Consider the following 21898-nt stretch of genomic DNA (forward strand, 5'->3'; position numbering starts at 1 on the left):
AGGGGAGCTTTAAAGATTTGGTCAAGCCTCAATATTTTCTTAGGGTTATATAACTCATATAATCGATTAAAATCTATAAATAGAGACTATAATCTCAGACGAATAGTTCTTTTTTAGTGGTCTTTTACAAAATTAACCAGGTATTTTATAAGGATATTTTCTACAATAAATTTGTATTTATCATTAAAAAAATGAATAATTAGTACGGTAGTGAATCTTCAGTTCAGCAGAAAACTCCCACAATCATATTGGCGCTTGAATGATAGTTTGAACTAACCAATCAATCAATAATTTATTTTCAGGCAAAGCTAAAGCAGATATAGTTCTGGAAGTGGTTATATTTGTTGGAACGGCCGCTGGAGATGAGGCATGCTCATCTCTTCTATGCAAGGCAGACATCCTCCTCTCTCTAGTAGAATTGCTTAAAGGTAGGTCATCAATCACATCATTAAACTAGAATACTTCAAATTACGATGCGAAGCTAAAACAAAAAATTGTAATATTTTATTATTAATTGGTATTACCATCAAAACCTTAAACATTCTCCACTTCATAGGAAATACTCACTTAGGCAACCACACCCGTTAACTTTTATAATGACAGTCCAACGGATCTTTAGAAAATCCTATAGAGATTTCTCATGGTAGAATAATTACATCTGCATTCATTTTAACACTTAATGGAACAGTAAACCTCTAGAAAGTGACTATCATTTTGTTTAAAACATTCAAGCATGATGAATGTCATTCTGGAATACTCATTTCACCTTTTTAAAAACTATAAATTATTTCACTGTTTACTCGGCTACTAGAATTTCACCCATAAATTGTAAGTTCGGTATCTTTAATTATTTTATAAGTTGGTTATTATAGAAATATGAGGATGATTTCTCTTTGTTTTATTCGACTCTATTATTTTTTGGATAAATTGCTGTCAAGTTCAATCCAATCTATTTTTTCAGCCAATCAGGAAGATGATGAAATGGTGCTACAAATAATTTACGTATTCTACCAAATTGCTAGACATCCTTCTACTAGAGAGTATCTAATTAGAGAAACTGGTAAGTACTCTATCTAAATTCAGAATCTTCACGTAGTATCTATTCTAATGTATTCAATGGTGTTATATGCGACTGAAACAGTATGCATACATTCAGTATTGGCGGACACCGCCAATCTGGTGTTGTCAGTAAATAACTAAGAACTCTAGTGTCAGGTATGAGTTGAATCCGGTATCATTGAATAATTATTGTCTGATGCAATTAATCACATTCGTGTGACTTCCTTTTGCAGATGTTCCAGCTTATTTAACAGACTTGATGCATGACAAAAATGAGCATATACGTAAAGTGTGCGATTCTTGCTTGGAAATCATCAAAGTGAGTACAAACGTTATCATATTATTGTGAATATTTCTGAATATATCAATTTCATAACAAAATAATAATATCGAGTGACCTGGCTAGCTCAGGTCTGGTGTCACAGTTTTCAGGTCGCACCTGATCAATTTCAGAGCCTCTGACATGATCTAAGGACTGTTTTTAGACAGCCGGGACCGACGTTTTAACGTGTCTATCCACGGGAGTGGCCTGAGGAAAATAATTTTCATATATGATGATCCCTCATATTTCTTATATACGTAGTTCAATAATATCATAGGAAAGAAAATATCAAAAGAAACATATGCTATCTTTTCTCTAGATAGCATAAGTTTCTTTTGCTATCTTTTCCCTATGATAATAATATTCAAATCACATTTGATACATTATCCAGTGCGTTTCTTTCGATCATCGCACACTTTCATCTCCCGTTAGCCTGTATGGATAAGTAATTTTGGTTCAATGGAATTACTAAAATACCGGGTGCTTCAAAAAAATGTATACACACTTTAAACAATCGTAGTTTTACCGCTCTACAAGGCTAATGTTATATTTCTTCGCCAGGTGGCAGCATAATCGTCCCTCTATGTTATATTGTTAGTTGGAATTTGTAATATCAACATAGCGGACGTACGTTTGAGTTTTGAAGAACGTAAGCAGGTTATTAAGTGGTACTCGAAGTTGAGAATGTAAATGAAGTTCAAAGACAGTGGAGAAGGGAGTATGATACAGAACCACCTTCAAGATTAACAATTACACGCATACGAGACAAATTCGAAGTTCATGGAACAGTGTGTGATGTGCATAAAGGTCATTCAGGTCGGCCTCGAACAGCTACAAGTGATGAGTCATCAACGGCAGTCTTGGAACTGTTTCAACGGTCTCCTAACAAATCTTCAAGGCAAGGGGCACATGAAAGTGATGTAAGTGCTTTGATTATACGGTAATGATGATTTTTATTTTCAACAAGATGGTGCTCCGCCGCACTATCACAGGGACGTACGAGCTTACCTGGATCAAAATTTGCCAGGCCAGTGGATAGGACGCAGGGGGCCAATCGAGTTTCCAGCACGCTCTCCAGACCTTACACGAGTGGATTTCTTCTTGTGGGGCACAGTAAAAGATGAGGTGTACAAACGTAAACCACGTAACCTAGACATTCTTTGGAATGAGATTCAAGCAGTGTATAGAGAAATCTCATTGGACGTTTTGATACGATGTACAGAATCAGTGGTGACTCGTACTCAGAATTGTATTGATGCTGCAGGTCACCAATTTGAACAGTATTAACATTTGTTATTTATGTTTCATTTACATTGGACTTTCAGATTTCTATTTTCCTGAAATTTAACTTTGTAGAACGGTAAATAAATTTTCTATGAAAGTTCAAAGTGTGTATACATTTTTTTGAAGCACCCGGTAGTATTGTTTTGTCAAAGTACAGTATAGCGTAAATCTAGTTTTAAATATTTATAAGATATTAGCTATCTTAAAAATCTGGTGTGGCGCACACACACAACTTTCCTTGCCGTTATGAAAATTGATCACCTGACGCTAGTGTTCACGCGCACCTCAAGTTTAGTCTAGTATTCAAAGATCTGAGCCAGCTGGTGACAGGACAATAACGCTGGAGACACACGAGGTCTGCTATCTCTTCATAGTGAATGATTTAATAGAATCAACAGTTGCCAACAGTTTGCAATTTAATAATCACATTTTCTCGAATTTCGAGCTTATTTTCGATTTTAGGTGAACATTAATTGTAGAGATTTTCATAATCAATCTTTTGTTCAAATTGTATATGAAGCCTGATAATTGGAATCTAAAATCAAACTTTGCATAAATGGGGCGGAGCTCCTGAAATTTTTACAGGTATGGGACTTGTGGCAGTTGATAGAGCTTATCAATGACTATTTTAGGTATAAATTTGATCAAAATCGTTGGAGCCGTTTTCGAGGAAATCGCGAAAAAACCCTGTTTTTGACAAAATTTTCGCCATTTTAGCCGTCATCTTGAATTGCATTTGATCGAAATTGTTCGTGTCGGATCCTTATATTGTAAGGACCTTAAGTTCCAAATTTCAAGTCATTCCGTTAATTGGGAGATGAGATATCGTGTACACAGACACACATACACTCATACACACACACACACACACACACACACACACCACACACACACACACACACACACACACACACACACACACACACACACATACAGACCAATACCCAAAAACCACTTTTTTGGACTCAGAAGACCTTGAAATGTATAGAAATTTAGAAATTGGTGTACCTTCATTTTTTTCGGAAAGCAATACTTTCCTTACCTATGGTAATAGGGCTAGGAAAGTAAAAAATGGCTGCTTGTTTATTTATGTTGACTGTAAAGAAATTTTCGCTGATGAATTGTTTATATTGTATGCTGAAAATATTTCAAACAGTTATTGTATAAGTAGCTCCTACTTTCCTACTTTGAATTTGCCTAAATACAATACTCAATTCCGATAGAACATTTTCCAGGATAATTGCTAAATTTACTGTATGTTCGGATGCAGCATAAAAACATTTTTCTAACTAATTTCCCTCCTGTAGAATTGAAGTGAATTGACACAGAGTATTTTATTATTTGAATGATAATTAGTAAAATCCATTTGTATAGCTGAGTAAAAATCTAATACACTATAGACCTATAGTATGCATTTTGCATCTATTTATGCTCTATTTTGCATCTATTTATGCTCTAGATTTTGTCAGATCTAGGAAATAAATCTCAATACACAGTAAATAGGAATGAGAAACGAGATAAAAGGGCTACGTATAATAACAGAAAAAAGTCAACAGTGAAAAATAAGAAGAAAATTGTAAATAAGGTTTTAGTGCTGTCTGACAGTCATGGGAGGGACATTGGATGGGAGTTGAATGAGCAGGTGAAAGAAAGTGGGTTTGAGGCAACGGTTATATCGAAACCAGGAGGTACTTTTAACGAAGTGACGCGGGATATTGACATGCTCACAAAAGACTACAATGTAAATGACAGAGTGGTAATTTTAGCAGGTACTAACGACGTGGTTAATAAAACAGTGCAGCCTACAAACTTAGACCTAAGTAGAATAAGGAAAATTTCTAAACGCTCTAAAGTAGTCATATTATCCATCCCATTTAGGTATGATAAACCATTAATGAATATCAATGTTAATAAGCTCAACGCATGGATGCTGATGAAATTACAAATATACCTAACACGAAGATCATTGATCTGAACAATTTTGACATCACTGATTATACGCAGCATGGCTTGCATTTAAACAAACAAAAAGGTAACCAAAATTAGTAAAATTGTTGAAAAATCATATCTTGGAAATGAAAAATAACACTGATTATGGAGGTAGGCCTGTATCCAATATTCCAATAATAAATTGTGGAATGGCCGAGGGTATTGATAGAGTAGATTAGACTCGATAGGACACATGAGAGAAGAAGTGGAGTCAAATGGGCAAACTACAGGTGATAAAGGTAATGAAAATGTATCTGCTGAGCTGAATGAAAATGTCTCGCTATTTTTAGGACAAACACCTCAATTTGGTGCTATGATGAATATGAGTACATCTAGTTTAAACTATTTAGTTCAAAAAGGAGAGTTGCCAACCTAAAACATGTTAAATTGAATCAAGACAAGAAAACTAGAATTAAGAGTTATAGAGTAAAAAATGTGAATTGTGAACTAAAGAATGGGTTAGTAATCTTTCATCAGAACATACAGCATTTGGAGTCTCGAATTGATGCACTAATTATTACATTTCAGGAAATCAAACCAGACATAGTTATTGTGACTGAACATAAATTAAATGACAATGAAATTCAAAAAATTAAAATACCAGGATATTATTGTAAGTGTTGGTATGTAAGGAAGTCTTTTAGGGGGGGTGGAGTATTGATATTAGTATCTGATAGACTAATCGAATGCAGAAACATCATGACTAAGACAATAAATGTTATAAATGAAGATAAGATTTTTGAGACATGTACAATCGAAATAGAAATATATAACAAGAAATATATTGTAGCTGGATTTTATAGAACTTCATCAGAAAATATTGAGATGTTCCTGGAAAAATTTAATCGATTTTTAATAGAGATCTGTAAGATTAATAAAAATGTAGTAATAGGGGGAGACTTCAATGTCGATGTTTTGAGGGAGGGTAGAAAGAAAACTGATTTTATCAATGTAATAAATATGCATGGATTAAAATATACCGTAGATATACCCACTAGAATAACTGACTCATGTGAATCGGCAATTGATAATTTCATCACCAGTCTTAACAAAAGGGATATTCTTGTGGAGTGTTTAATTACGGCACTCTCGGATCACGATGGGCAAATTTTCAATATATTAGATGTAAATAATAAGCTTAAAAGTAAAGGAGTTATTAAAATGGTTAGGAGGTATGAAAATGATCAAATTACTTGTTTTAAGAATGACCTAGCCACAATAGACTGGACTGAGCTTTATTTGAGTCCTGTTGAGAGTAAATTCACTTATTTTTACAATTCACTAAAGTATTATTTTAATTGGCATTTTCCTCTAAGTAGAATTGTGAAGAAGAGACTTAAAAATAAGTGGATTGATGTTGAAGTTGTCAATGAGCACGAAAATCTCATACAAGCTAATAGATTATTTAGGACAAATAAAAGTGATATCAATTTGAAGGAAAATTTAAAAGCTCATAAGAACGCTTTAGAAAAACTATTAAATTAAAGAAAACTAAACACATTGAAGCTAAACTAAAAAATTCAACAATGTAAATAAAACAATTTGGCATATAGTGAATACCGAGACACAAAACAAAAATGATAAGGTTTGCAAGAATATTTTACTCATGAATAACAATTTAGTTATAGATAATCCCTATGATGTCGCAAATATGCTTAACACTAATTATGTAGAAATGGTCGATACTCATGTTGTACCGAATCTAAGCAAATCTGGCACACCAATAAATGATAAAGAGCTACATATCACAGATTTCAAGTTTATCTCCAAAACAATTGATGAAGAGACATTGTCCAATATCATCGATTCAATTAAACCAAGTGGTCAGCAGGGTATGATGAAATTCCCATGAGAATTATAAAAGAAGCTAAATCATTCCTAATAAGCCTCTGCTACATGTAATTAACGCGTCACTCATACTTGGTAAGTATCCAGATGAACTAAAAGTATCAAAAGTGATACCAGTGTTCAAAAAAGGAGATCCTTACGATCCTTTAAATTATAGACCTTTAGCAATTCAACCTTCAATAGCAAAAATATTTGAAAAAAGTATGCTAATACAGCTTATTAATATTTTGAAACAACAAATTACTAGACACAGAACAACATGGTTACAGAAAAAACAGGTCTACAACGACTGCCTTGATAGAGTTTATTGAAAATATTTTAGAGAAATTGGACAAAGGGTACAGCATTGTTGGCACCTTCCTAGATTTAACAAAAGCATTTGACTCTGTAGATCACAGAATATTATTAAAAAAACTAGAAACTTATGGAATTTGTGGAAAAGAGCTCAACTGGATGGAATCATATTTGGTGGGTCGAAGTCAATATGTAAATATAAAGTATTATGATAAAAATAAAGTAAGTGATATTAAATCTAGTTTAAGGTACATGAACTACTCTGTTCCGCAGGGATCTGTTTTGGGGCCATTTTTGTTCCTTTGCTATTTGGGGGGATTACCAAAATATGCGAAAGATGTAATTGAAAGTACTAAATTTTGTATGTACGCTGATGACATTAGTTTAAGCATATTCGACAAAGATTTGGATATAATCGAAGAAAAATGTAATGACACAATATCGCTTTTAAAAACGTTTTAAGTAAAATGAACCTTTTATTAATAATGATAAAACGAAATTTGTACATTTCACCTGTAGAAATCCCAAAAGAAAAAGTACACTGAAGACTAATAACCTAAATAACATAAAATTTTAGGCGTAGATCTAGATAACAAACTCAATTGGGAAGAGCATGTATCAAGAGTATGTAAAAGAGTAAGTACAGGAATATTTGCACTAAGAAGGCTGGCACCCATTTGTAATTTATTAATCACATTTTCTCGAATTCTCGAATTTCGAGCTTATTTTCGATTGTAGGTGAACATTAATTGTAGAGATTTTCATAATCAATCTTTTGTTCAAATTGTATATGAAGCCTGATAATTGGAATCTAAAATCAAACTTTGCATAAATGGGGCGGAGCTCCTGAAATTTTTACAGGTATGGGACTTGTGGCAGTTGATAGAGCTTACACACACACACACACACACACACATACAGACCAATACCCAAAAACCACTTTTTTGGACTCAGAAGACCTTGAAATGTATAGAAATTTAGAAATTGGTGTACCTTCATTTTTTTCGGAAAGCAATACTTTCCTTACCTATGGTAATAGGGTTAGGAAAGTAAAAAATGGCTGCTTGTTTATTTATGTTTACTGTAAAGAAATTTTCGCTGATGAATTGTTTATATTGTATGCTGAAAATATTTCAAACAGTTATTGTATAAGTAGCTCCTACTTTCCTACTTTGAATTTGCCTAAATACAATATTTAATTCCGATAGAACATTTTCCAGGATAATTGCTAAATTTACTGTATGTTTGGATGCAGCATAAAAACATTTTTCTAACTAATTTCCCTCCTGTAGAATTGAAGTTAATTGACACAGAGTATTTTATTATTTGAATGATAATTAGTAAAATCCATTTGTATAGCTGAGTAAAAATCTAATACACTATAGACCTATAGTATGCATTTTGCATATTCCTTCAGATTTGTTGTTTTTCATGTCTTAATCAATTGGCTACTCGGTTAAGGAGATATTGTCTAATTTAAATCAGATTTATATGTTAAATGCTTTCTTACCTGCTAAGTAAGTGTTCCGATGACGTTCAGTGCTGCTCCACCATTTCTCAGTGCATTCTCTGCAAAGAATCGGTTCAAGTATGAGTCCACTTGAAAGCATGATACCTTGAATGACAATTTGTTATTAATATTGTCTGTCATGTAGTCAAGATTACAATTTTTGCTATTTAGATTGTAAATTCAATCAGTATTTCTTCCGTCCTCTTTTTGTTCCATCCCATTCTTTCTTTTATACCCTTAAAACTTCTATGTTTCGATGATAAGATACTGATTTTTCTGTTATTTTACTATTACTTGGATGAATAAAATCGTTTTCATTTCATTTTTCTTTATATTTTTTGTGCCATACAATTCAGCTGTAGGCTTACAGTATTCTATTCATTGATTTCTTTAACTTGTTTTCTTTTGTCAAATCATTCACTGTAATGATTTTTAGTATAATTTATTAATTTTTGTTTGACAAGTAATATTATTATAATAGATTTAAATCGAACAATACTGTTGAAATTTGGTAATTTATCCGGATGTATATTTCCTATTATTGTTGAATGTTAGGAGAGTAGTGAAGACTGGGCGGAGCGGATAAAGATGGAGAAGTTCGAGTGGCACAACTCGCATTGGTTGTCAATGGTGGATGCAGCCGAAGGCACTGAGAACAAAGCCATGGAGACGAGCGACTTCAACGACGCCATGCCACGATATAATCTATTCCAACAGTCACTCTTATTCCAAGGCGGTGAGTGATTCAGCTTTAGCACACTATGTACAAATTAATTTTGCTTTATACCATTCTTTTTTAACAAATTCTCTATAGAAGTTTTGCCTTGTGAAACTTTTGGATTGGTTAAACTACAAATCCAGTGTCCACTTGAGATCGATCCCCAATATTTGGCTACAAAATCAGTGTGTACTATACATCGCTTCTCGTTATTTAACATCGCAATTATGCTTATTTATTAATATAATCATTATTTCCTCGAAAATTACTTGAGATGCTACTATATAGTTTCATGAATATTGAATATTAAGAAGAAAATACCAAGATATAATAAATCGAAACTTCAGATCGATAATCCTCGTTAAAAGAATGCAGCGACAAGAAGAAATGGTGTCACCAGTATAAACAAATGAGAACAGAGTAGCCTTCAGAATAATCAATAAAATAATATATTATGATTTTTTCATCATTTGTATGATTTATGGAAACCGTATACATTAACAATTGAAGATAAAACTAATCATCTAAACTTATTTCAGACAAGTTTGAATTATTTTAGTTGAGTTGTGATTCTTGATGTATTTTACTCATGTTTACAAACAAGATTTTCTCAAGGAAACAGTAATGTTAATATGACTTATGACATTTTTCTATATCTCTATTATGCTACAATACTGTAGTCATCAAAATATAACTTGACTCTTTTAACTGCTCTTATGCAATTTTGTAAATTTTCTTTACTGAATTCATCTTGTATAGGACCAAGCCACATGAAGAGTTTTTGGAATGGCGGCGGACGAGTGGGTAGGGCAGAAAGCTCTCTGATTGGCTGATTCCCGAACGCCAACCCAATCAGCTCATAATCAGCCAATCGGAAAACTTCCAGCCCTGCCGGCTCGTCCGCCGTCAGTGCAAAACGCCTGAAAAAACGCTTCATGTGGCTTGCCCCTATTAGATAACAGGCTTGAAATCTATCAAGAAAATAGATCTGTTGGAAAACAATGTCTATATCAAGCTTTATAAATCAATTATTGTACCGTCACATTATTAAATTATGTGATGTCTAAATCAATTCAATTTTTTCAGATTCTCAAGTTTCCCTGAATACTGGAGATGACATAGAGATTGTATCAAATAATGCACACTCAGATGATGGTAGTCGACCAGTTAGTAGGTGAGCTAATTCTACAAACAAATAATCGAAAAATTCAGTAATTGGTGTTTAATCTAGTTTATATATCAACTTTCAAGTACCATATCATGCTTTCAACGGAACATCCTTTTTGAAATAAGAATATTAGTGATTGAAGTTGGATTTGAAAAATTGAGATAATACAAATATTCCTTTATAATTTGAAGTATTTTAAATCTCAAGCTATGGACAAGATGAAATAGTTCAAAAGTACCTATTCATGCTGTTCTAGATTCTACTATTACTTCCTGATAAGATTCCCGTTATTATAGATTGGATTGAAAATAAAACAAAACGCTAGTCCTACGCCTATTTTGTTTATTAGTAAATTGGTAAAATAAATCGCTTTCCAAACAATGGTCATCCATGGTGTAAATTTAAGTCAACCACTTGTTTGAATTAGTTTTCGATTCATTTACAAGAAATGAAATTTTGATTTTCTCAGCATCAGGGAAATTGAACCACTACCAATATTAATAGAAATATAATTTATATATTTCTATTAGTGTATCACTAATTTCTAACAATTGTTGCTATTGATCTGTTGAAGGTATGAAAGCGAAACTGAGGACTTCATTGAGAGTAACAATAATAAGATGAAGGAAAAAGAATTGAAGTGTGGTGAACGAACAAAGGAGATGGTGAGAGATGCTCTCAGGAACCTTGTCATATCCGAAGATTCCAACGATGACCCCCAGTTTTTTCACATGGACTCTGTTATTGATTAACGCAACAAAAATGCATTCAAGCTGGCTAGTCCTGTGCATTACCATTCTCATATTATAATAACAATAATTCATGATTTTATTTTGAATGAAATTTTTATTTTGTATTGAAAGTTGGTCTATTTTTATTTTCTGTTTATAAATAATAGCGTAGACTGTATAATTTTAATTTTGAATTCAATTAAAAGTATAATTTTTTATTGTTAAAGTTTGTATCAAAGATATGATTAGTACATAAAGCAACTTCATATGGCAATTTATCACATATTGATCAATGATTCCTTTCTTCAAAGCTATAGAACAAGCACATTCATTTTCCTCTTGTGGAATTATTTATTTATTCATTTTGAGTTACCAGAACATTCCATTTTTCATCAATATTTTAGACAATACAGTAATTTTATTTATATTTTAGTAAGTTTCAATAAAGTAACTAAATAACGTGTTGGATGCTTTTAGAAGTGTCTTGAAGATTATGTTTTGTATGCTATGCTTGGAGAATAAAATTAATGTCTTAGCAAAAGTTGCGTTCCTTTTTTCAAGTCGTAAATTATTCAATTGATTCACTAGAGCACTATTGCCAGAGAATGATATTTTCCCACGTTCCAAAACAAGATATAAAGGGAGATAGTAGTTTGGTGGAGATCTAGTACCTATGTTTGGTGCTAAGAGATTGTTAATTGATAACAACCATATCTATATTTTAAGATTATTTTCTTTTCGTGCAGTAATAGTCAATAACTCTGCATTGCTATGCTTTTCCTTGTTTCAACGTTACTGATAATGACTTGACTCCACACAACTTCAGTTTCTTCAGTCTATGTCTATTCCTACTAAAGTACTCCTAATAAAGCATTATATAAGTATTTATATCTATGCAAAGATACTGAAGGAATCTGACGACAATAACAAAAAATCTGGTGTGGCGAGTACAACTTTCCTTGCCGTTCGGCAAAAACCGCCTCGTGTGTCTCCGGCGAAAGAGTCGAGTTTTCGAAAATATAATTTAAAATTTATCAGCTAACGAAATCAATTCTGCTATCTCTTCCAATGAATGATTCAATAGAATCAACAGTTGCCTCTCATTAAGGCTGTGCAAAGGCTGAAAATAAACTTTCTACTGGTGATATTTTTCAAAGTTTTTCGATTTGTATACTATCAAGCTATCAAAATTGAAAAGTTTTCTCAGGAAAACATTTTTTTTCGATCATTACTTTTTGAGATATGAGCGCCTAAAGTTTAAATTTTTGTGCCAGAACATTTCAAGTTCGGTGAAAGATAAAACCATGAGATTTTAAGGATAGATTCTTCATGGTATTGTTGATCTAATAAAACAAAATTTTTCAGAAAATATCAATTTTCTGAGAAAGTTATTTAATTAACTAAAAATGGCCAAAAATAACTTTTAGTTGAGTTATTAAGTTCCTGAGAAAACTTTTCAATTTTGATAGCTTGATAGTACACAAATCGAAAAACTTTGATAAATATCACCAGTAGAAAGTTTATTTTCAGCCTTTGCACAGCCTTAATGAGAGGCAACTGTTGATTCTATTGAATCATTCACTGAAAGAGATAGCAGAATTGATTTCGTTAGCTGATAAATTTTAAATTATATTTTCGAAAACTCGACTCTTTCGCCGGAGACACACGAGGCGGTTTTTGCCGAACGGCAAAGAAAGTTGTGTGAGTGCGCCACACCAGATTTTTGTCACCCGATTCCTTCAGTATCTTTGCATAGATATAAATACTTATATAATGCTTTATTAGGAGTACTTTAGTAGGAATAGACATAGACTGAAGAACCTGAGGCTAGGCGCACACCAGTTAGTCAAGACAAAACAAGACATGATCAGACACGTTCAGTCACAATACTTCTCATAGTTGCTTAGGCCCTTTGCACACTTGACCACCATGGAAGCGCCACCACGTGATAGCATTGTCTCTTATCTGTCACTGCACACTAGAGCCACCAGCCGAGCTTCCAGGAACGTGGTGGCTCGAGCCGCCGATTTTGTTAGCCACCAGACTGTCGCGCCACCACGTCATACCATTGAGTATTATCTGTCATTGCACACTAGAGCCACCAGAAGATAATCTCCAGTTCAGTTTCAATTCAAATCAAGTTCAGTATAGTATGTTGTCTGTTGAAGTCATCGTAATGAATAGTGAACAATTTGATACAGAAAGGCTCTTTCTTGAAGTTGAAAGCAGACCAGCTTTATGGAACATGTCTTCAAAATTATATGCAGACCGGGATGTGAAGAAAACTTCTTGGAGGGAGCTGGTAAATCTACAAAATGAATTTGGTAAGTTATATAGCCACTTTTCTTGAGCATTATTCATTCATTATATAATATTATATTTATATATATATTATAATATTATGTATTATTCAACATAATATGCCAATAGTCCTGCTTCTTCCACTTCCATTCTTCAACTGATACTTAACTTAATAGTTAACTAGTGAACCTGGAGTGATGAGTCAAGTGGTGGCTGTAGTGTGCAATGCTATCAAATTTTGATGATGGCGCTACCATGGTGGCCCAGTGTGCTAAGGGCCTTAGGCTAGGCGCACACCAGTTAATCAAGACAAGACATGATCAGACACGTTTAGTCACAATACTTCACATAGTTGCTTATGAAGACATGTCTGATTGCAATGATTAATCAGTGTGAGTTGCGTCATAAGCAACTATGTAAAGTATTGTGTCTGATCATGACTTGTCTTGACTAACTAGTGTACGTATAGCCTAAGTTTGCATTCGAATAATCAAAATCACATTTTCTCGAATTTCGAGCTTATTTTCAATTTTAGGTAAAAATGTTACTGGACATTAATTGTAAAGATTTTCATGCTCAATCTGAAGCCTGATAATTGGAAATCTAAAATCAAACTTCGCATAAATGGGGCGGAGCTCCTAAAATTTTTACAGATATGGGACTTGTGGCAGTTGATAGAGCTCATCAATGACTATTTTAGGAAAATCGCTAGAGCCGTTTTTGAGAAAATCGTGAAAAACCCTGTTTTTGACATCATTTTCTTCATTTTAGCCGGTATCTTGAATTGCATTCGAGCAAAATTGTTCGTGTCGGATCCTTATAGTGTAAGGATCTTAAGTTTCAAATTTCAAGTCATTCGGTTAATTGGGAGATGAGATATCGTGTACACAGACATACATACACTCTTGAGCTGCGTACACATATTCGCGCTTCCAACCCGCACCGAGCACGCTACTCCCTCGTACCACCATCGAACCACAGTCGCTCCGCCCACGCACCCATCATGAACGTTACGGAAGATGTTAGATCTTCTCGCGTTCCCCGGTCGAACCACTCTTGCTCGCCGGTCGATCATCAATCGCTCTGCCGGAGTGACGTTCGGTTGCGGAGCAGAGCGAAAGTCTACGCACCTTTACAGACCAATACCCAAATACCACTTTTTTGGACTCCGTTTCAATTTATATCTGCTACAGCGCTGCGATCGCAGTTCCGCACATTCGCAGTAGACGCTCTGTATCAAGGAGAAGAAACGTGCACCATTTGGAGATCGCTGTCAGCCACGTACGTTTAGTTGTGCTTGTTTACAATATCAGTGTTGATTGAAAATCCCGCCACTTGTGAAATCAGGTCTGTGATTCGTTTTCTGAATGCAAGGAAAGTGAACCCAAGTGAAATTTATCGGCAAATTTGCGATGTTTATGGACAAAGTGGGATGAGTGATTCAATGGTGAGAAGATGGGTCCGTCAGTTCAATGACGGACGTAGTGATGTGCTTGATGAAGAACGGAGTGGGCGGCGTCCATCTTTGGTTACAGAAGAACTAGTTCACGCGATTGATGACAAGATCCATGAAAACCAAAGGTTTACAATTAGTGCTCTCGCTATGGAATTTCCCCAAATTTCACGATCACAAATGCATGAAATTGTTACCGGAAAACTGAAATTTCGACAAGCTGGAAGAAACTGTTCCCAACTGGTTGAAGACACAGGCGGCAAATTTCCATGAAGAAGGCATACAAAAACTTGTGCCACGCTATGACAAATGTCTGAAAAATTTCGGTAGTTATGTGGAAAGTAGTTTAAGAATATTGTAGAATTTTGTGCAATAAATAACTTTTCTGTATGTGTACACAATTTAATTTTATTACCAAACGGAACTTACTTTCTGGACCTACCACGTAAGTTTAGAAATTGGGGTACCTTAATTTTTGGGGTACCTATGGTAAAAGGGCGAGGAAAGTAAAACATCATTAGTTTAGAATAAAAAGTAATTTATTGCTACAAGAATAATAAACCAAATGTATTTTCACACAATATTCACTTAATATTAATGAATGATTAAAATAGTAAATTGATAGAATAGCGAATAAAAATGGTTTGGCTTGTAATGCTTATTCAATGGCTTCCTCATATAAAAATATTATTATCATTATGTACAAAATACTTTCTTGAAGAACTATTTGGTACCTACAGATTTCTTGAGAGAAAAACAAATTCTTCCTTTCTAGCACTGCAGTTTGAACATTCATTGGGTGAATTGAATAAACTCACTACTACGTAAACTTGGTGGAAAATGTTTATTAAAAAATATTTATATGGAGAAATTGATTTCAATCGCAGACTGTTAGTAGACTTTTTCCCGAATTTGTACGGCTAAATTAGACTTTTTCCCGAATTTTCGGGGACAGCTATTGAGGGAAATAGTACTGTAGGAGATCAAGAGCTTCTTGTATTAAGATTTTTTCCTCACCGAAATCAATAGTAGGCCTAATATGATTTCACAAACAGTATATTGAGTAAAGTAATTCATTTTTGTTTGATACCACCTATTTGTGAGTTTGGACGTTGCACAACGATATCATATTATTTGTTCAGTATTTCAACAATAATTGTTATTAAACATTGAATACATCATTTAGCCATATTTGACACAACCCACTCGTGAGTTTTGACATTGGGCAAGGATAATCTATTCTTAGGTATTTTGACGAGCAGTTTGGAAATGAGATTGCGCGCACCAGAGCTCATGTAAGCGGGATACCTGACGGCGACGGCACTGATCTTGGCGAAGGTCTCCTCGTTGGACTTGCTCTCGAACGGCGGGTAGCCAACCAGGAACTCGTAGCAGAGCACGCCGACGCACCAGTTGTCCACGTTCTCGTCGTAGGTGTGGTGGCCGATCATCTCGGGAGGCAAGTAGTCAAGGGTGCCACACATGGTCTTGCGACGCAGCGACGGCGCATGTACTGACCACCCGAAGTCCGATAACTTAATCTTTCCGTCGGCCGAAATTAAAATGTTCTCCGGCTTGAGATCTCTGTGAATGACCTTGTTGAGATGACAGTAGTGCAGGGCATCGGCAACGTCGTGGATGTACCTGGCGGCCACCTTTTCTGAGAACCTGCCATGCGGCGCATTGCGGAGTCGATTGAACATCTCTCCACCGCCTGCGTACTCCAGCACCAGATATATGCGTCTCTCATCGGCAAAGTACGTGAACATCCGGATTATGTTGGGGTGATGTAGCCGACTGTGTATTTCCACCTCTCGGATCACCTGATGCTCCATTTGACCTGAAATCAACAGCATGCATTCAAGAGAGATATATGTAAGAGATATATTAATGGTTTCTTCTAGTGTTAGTGTCTTATGTTCAAGAAGTCTACGTCTAATTCGGGAAGATTGAATTTCTGAAATGAATGCATTTCCAACGAAATTATCTCTGTTTGTTGCGGCAGTAACGTTTTTGAAATTAAATCGATGCTTAATTTTTTTAGTTCAAGTAAATATTCGTTAACTTTGTTGAAGTTCTGACACTGTGTTACTAGTAAATATTTGATAAAACACTTACTTTTTTGGAGTCTTGAGGAATGCATTTCACTCCTGAAGAGGAGCTTCATCAGCCTCTGATGTGAAATGCATTCCTCAAGACTCCAAAAAAGTAAGTGTTTTATCAAATATTTACTAGTAACACAGTGTCAGAACTTCAACAAAGTTATTATATAGTGTTTCGTCATGGAAAGCAACTTCAATTTAAATATTCGTCATTCGTTTCTCCAAGATGTTGTTTCCTTGTTGTAACAAGATATCTGGCATGTATTTTTTTTTTTTTTTGACAAAGAGGTTGGATAATGTATCAACTCTTCGTATGAATTATAGTCGGATATTATTTCATAGTGTTGAATTGATAAAATTATATAATACCGTTTCTCACTGCTAAATTAACGGTTTCTTCTAGATAGTTTTAAAAATTCAGTATTCAGTGTTTCCATTTTCTATCACTGTCTGCTTCACTTGATTCCAGTTCTAATCGTTGCGGTTTCAAGCTTATTTCGAAGGATTTATCTTCACTATCGCTAGTTGTTATTTTTTATTCCGTTTCGACATTTTTAGTTCTGCCCATTTCAAAATTCAGATTCAGTAATGAATTCAATAACCGAAATACACAACAACAGTAAAGCAGTTTTGATACTTTTTGAGTGAACCCTGTAAACCCTTGAGAACAACCTTACAGTACTGTATTGATCGATTTTAGCGTTTTGTGTTTATTTTATTGACTGTTTTAAACTATTGATGACTAGGCCTATAACAATAATTGCATAGTGTATAATGACAATAATAAAAAATATTATTCTATAGTGCATACCTTTAGACAGCTCAGATTTGAACATGGTTTTCAATGCAAAAATAGCATGTGTTTGTCTTTCTCTAGCCAAGTAGACTCTCCCAAATTTGCCTTTGCCAAGAGGTTTCCCAATTTCAAAGTCATTCAATGCAAATGGCTTCCTTTTTCTCTCCAATCCAAAATTGTATAGCTTCTCTGCCAGTTCGCGCACCTTTGGCGAAAGATCCTTGAATGAGTCGGGAGTTATATTATTCTGTAACAAGGCGAATGAAAGAGTCATAGTTTAAGATATTATCGAATTCTGCCAAAGTTTTAGAGAACAATATATTCTCATAATAACAATATTTTTTTACAAATATTTAGTTTATCTTATATACGATATAAGTATACTACATTCTTTACACTCACTGTACTTTCTACTATAATGAAAATTTTTCACATAAAATGAAAAGACAATTAAATTTTTCCACTTCAGTAGTACTGTACCACACTTTCACTCAAATGCGTTTTATTCATTTTGACTGTAACCGCCCCTGATGGGGGTAGAAGAGAGATCTCTAAATTCTAAAGGTTGAGTCATGGGACTGGATCGACAAACAACAAACTTTTGCGTTCTATTAAACTTGTAAAATTTTTATTAAATGAATTAATCTAATTTAAATTTGGACAACAAATATAATACATATCGTTTCATTGCACATTCTATAAAACTGCCTGTAGATTTTGCTAACTGTTCGTCTGGAATTTTAACTGTTTACGATGGTAGCGTGAACTTTATTCATTTTACTACTACTAATACTCGGTCATTCAATGGTTTTTAGCATGATCTAGAAAATACCGGGTGTCCCACGAAGAGGTTTACACGTTTAATTCTATATTACGTGCTCATTCTTGCACCGTTTTTTTTTTAATTTCATGCAGTTTACAAAGTAGGTTCTGAAAATATTTTGGGAAAATTTCAGCTCCCTAACCTTCGTAGAAACAAAATGGCGGCATTTTCGCTTACTACTTTCTTGAGTTATTATCTTATTTGTTTACTACGTTGCAGTAGTATTGCCTCATTTGATGGTAAACAGAAATTGATCAAGCAATCTCCCAATAAGATGGTGCTCCACCTCATTTCGCAAATCATGTTAAGCAACTACTGAATGACAAACTTCATGGCCGGTTGGATTGGTCGTGGAAGTGATTTTTTAGATTGGCCACCCCGATCACCAGATTTAACTGTTTGTGACTTCTTTTTATGAGGTTACTTGAGGGAGAAAGTTTACACCAATAAATTCAATAATGATGTGGAACTAAAACGATCAATATAAGAGGAACTTCTCCGGATACCGCGGAGTTTCTTTGTAAGAGCTTACGAATAATTTCTTAAGCGTTGTTATCAGTGTGTTGCTGTGGATGGGTTTCAATTTCAGTAATTTTTGACTTTCAAGGTTTTTTATTAGGCCTTGTTCTGTTTGTTTTATTCAAAATTTATATTGCCCTAAGTGCAACAAAACAAAAAAAACACCTTTTTAATGTTTTTGAAGTATCGTTTTTCAATATGCCTCCATTTTGTTTCTACAAAGGTTAAATTTTCCCAGAATATTTTTAGAGCCTACTTTGTAAACTGTTTAGAATTTAAAAAAGTTCGGTGAATGAATGGGCACGTAATATAAAATCAAACGTGTATAAAATCTTGGTGGGACACCCCGTATAATGACACCCACAAAAGTTCAATTTATAAATCCATCACTATTGGAATTTTTACAACACTAATTGAATTTGACACTAATGACATTTTGACTCACTAATATTAATGGTCAACAAACATTCACAAATTCACTTATACAGTTCCGTGAGAATACCTCAACCCTGCATAAAATTTGAATTTTCCCGGACGCAAGTTAGCAAAATCTTAATGTGAAAAAATTATTTTTCAACAGAAAAATAAATTTCTCACTATAAAAATTCTCACAGAAAATTCACAAGATTACTAAAGTCTCATCATTGTTAAAATCCTTATTCTACTCTTTTTTGAATGAACCCAATCAATAAATTTATTTCAATATTATAACCATTACATGACAATAAATACAATTCAGGTGAAAACAACAGGCATTCGCCCAAAACTCATTTAAACTCTAATTGAAAATATACAAGCTAGAGGTTATGTAGAGAAGAGCTGATGATTTAAAAATGCATTATTCAAATTCATTTTTGCTCTCTCCAATCTGGAGTTGAGTATTGTCTCCAGTAATTGAAGTATGTTATGTTTGAAGGGACGGATTCAAGGATCCAAAGGTTCAAAGAACCTCACACATCAACATAAGCTTATAGTGTGCCCCAAGTACTTTAGTTGAGGCACAAACCAATAGGCTACATGTGTCCTTTACAAGATACAGGAGTTTTTTCCCTATACAAACATCCCATTTATCACCTGGTTTCTTGTCGCAATCCAGTGTGATATGCTTAGCCGTCTCTTCAGACTGATTGGTCCTCGTGACCTACGTGAGTTCCACTAATTACCTTTTTTGTAGCCTAGGTCCTTCCGCTGAGAGAGGGGTCGCCAAATTGCCTCTAGACCACTCTAGGGCGCCCGGCCACCCTCGACTCAACCTCTTGACCCACATTTGTGCCTGGAGTTTCACCCATCTCTGTTCTCTTGGATTTTTTTCATTTTACCCCTCCGAAACTTTGCGAGGTCAAAAGCCTTTTCAATAAAGCCTTACCTCTCTCAAGAAGTTTTGCCTGAATGACCGCCTTCCTTTGAGCAGTGGTGAGGTTTGGTCTCTTCACCCGCAAACTGCTCAGTTGCTCTATTGCATCCTCAGGCATTTCTGCGGATTCTTGCTTTTCTGGACTTCTGAGAAACTCATCCTCCCTCTCCAGTTGAGATGGTGTGGTCACGACATCATCCATGTCATGATCAGTAGAAGCCTTCTCACTGTGGATAGCCTCTACATAAAAGTGCAACGGAACCTCCTGTGTTCCTGAAGCACCCATTTCAGATATCGCCCTGATGGGACAGATCCTGATGGATTTGAAGGCAAGGCAACTTCTAGGGTTGCCTTGGGGTTTGGTTTAGGTTTGTTTGTTCATGTGGTTTCCACGAACAGCCAGGGGAGTTTAGTCGACCCAGGCAGAGCCCCGCATGTCCAGTTAAGACAAAATACTACAGAAGGGCGCCTGGTATCCTGCAGGCACCGTTAGAGACACCATATAAAAAGCCTAGTGCCATCCGCCCATTAGCATGGTCTAGATCACACCTTAGGTCAGATTAAGTGAAATTAGAAAGAAGAAGTTACAATATGGCCAAGGAGGGCCGACAGATAGAAAAATAAAGAAAGGTTGGCCAAGTGCTTGACCTGGATGACCTTGTCATTGCTGGTGATGTAAGTCCCTGGACCATTTACTTATTGTGTGAAAGGCAGTTGTTTACTTATGCCACAGTTTGGCTCTGGACCAAAGAATGGTTTACTGGAACCCCGCTTAGCAAGCCCATCTGCACGCTCATTACCATCTATACCTACATGGGTTTGGTCTAACTAACTCTCCTTTGTTAACTATCCTAAACATAAATTATGTTTATTGAGTGAAGTTTTAAATTATTTTACGCATTTAAAACTAAACATAACATTTAGCCTATATACAATCTATAACACAAATTTGAAAATTACTTAGAACGTTCATTAAATAATTGCTATTACTGCCTCATCACCACCATAATATTGTTTGAAGTGTAACGTGTGTGGTCAAAATAAGCTTTTAGCATAATGTTATATTAAAATCAAGTAATTTAATTATACCTAAGATTCTATATGATCCTATTTTTAAATAGCTTACACTTATAACTTGAAACTTACCATTTTATTAGGGCATACAAACACTGAGCTTGAACGACTTGAATCTCACCACAATTATTTATAACTAGAGTTCATAATCCAGGACTTTGATCGTTTAAAGTAGAAACTACAATAAATGTGAAGAAGATAAAATTGTAATTTGAGGAGATTAGATTGTATATCTGATACTATTATCTAATACCACAGAAACAGATAATATAAATAAATAATCCATACACAAAAGAACAAAACACAACGGTCATTAATTCAAAACTTTTTGAATTTCAACTGCTAGTCTGCAACGTGCTGCTGCTGCAGATTCTGATTCAGAATCAGCTGATTGATTTCTGACAACTACCAACTTAGCCAAAGTAGACCGACTTTGACAATACGACAAAAACAATAATGAAGTGAATGAATAAAGCTTATTTCATGCAGCTAAATCATTTCTCATAACTTACACTAATTTTAAATTTTTCAACAGATGTAGATGAAAAGGAGT

General features: G+C 34.6%; 2 protein-coding genes across 2 annotated transcripts in view; one reads left to right on the top strand and one right to left on the bottom strand.

Moving 5' to 3' along the window:
- The window catches only part of LOC111048381 (kinesin-associated protein 3), a 34540-nt gene extending 23076 nt beyond the window's left edge, over positions 1-11464 (top strand). Inside the window, exons 14-19 of the mRNA XM_039422770.1 lie at positions 303-428; positions 962-1060; positions 1293-1378; positions 8862-9042; positions 10111-10198; positions 10767-11464. Coding sequence (XP_039278704.1) covers positions 303-428; positions 962-1060; positions 1293-1378; positions 8862-9042; positions 10111-10198; positions 10767-10944 — 758 coding nt within the window. The 3' untranslated portion in view covers positions 10945-11464. The remainder of the gene's footprint in view (positions 1-302; positions 429-961; positions 1061-1292; positions 1379-8861; positions 9043-10110; positions 10199-10766) is intronic.
- Positions 11465-15326: 3862 nt separating this feature from the next.
- Positions 15327-21726, bottom strand: LOC111048380 (aurora kinase C). Its single transcript, XM_022334253.2, has 3 exons — positions 21418-21726; positions 17591-17822; positions 15327-16517 (listed from the first exon to the last, which is right to left on the bottom strand). The coding sequence occupies exons 1-3, from the start codon at positions 21418-21420 to the stop codon at positions 15856-15858; spliced, it is 897 nt and encodes a 298-aa protein (XP_022189945.1). The 5' UTR covers positions 21421-21726; the 3' UTR covers positions 15327-15855.
- Between the last annotated feature and the right edge of the window lie 172 nt (positions 21727-21898).

The sequence above is a fragment of the Nilaparvata lugens genome, chromosome 3 (genome assembly GCF_014356525.2).
Source record: "Nilaparvata lugens isolate BPH chromosome 3, ASM1435652v1, whole genome shotgun sequence".
Classification (NCBI taxonomy): Eukaryota; Metazoa; Arthropoda; class Insecta; order Hemiptera; family Delphacidae; genus Nilaparvata; species Nilaparvata lugens.

Bases quoted from the DNA above. Each gene is read 5' to 3' on its own strand.
- LOC111048380 (XM_022334253.2), bottom strand. The intron at 16,518-17,590 runs GTATGCACTATA...TGTTGATTTCAG, and splicing joins CAAATCTGAGCTGTCTAAAG to GTCAAATGGAGCATCAGGTG.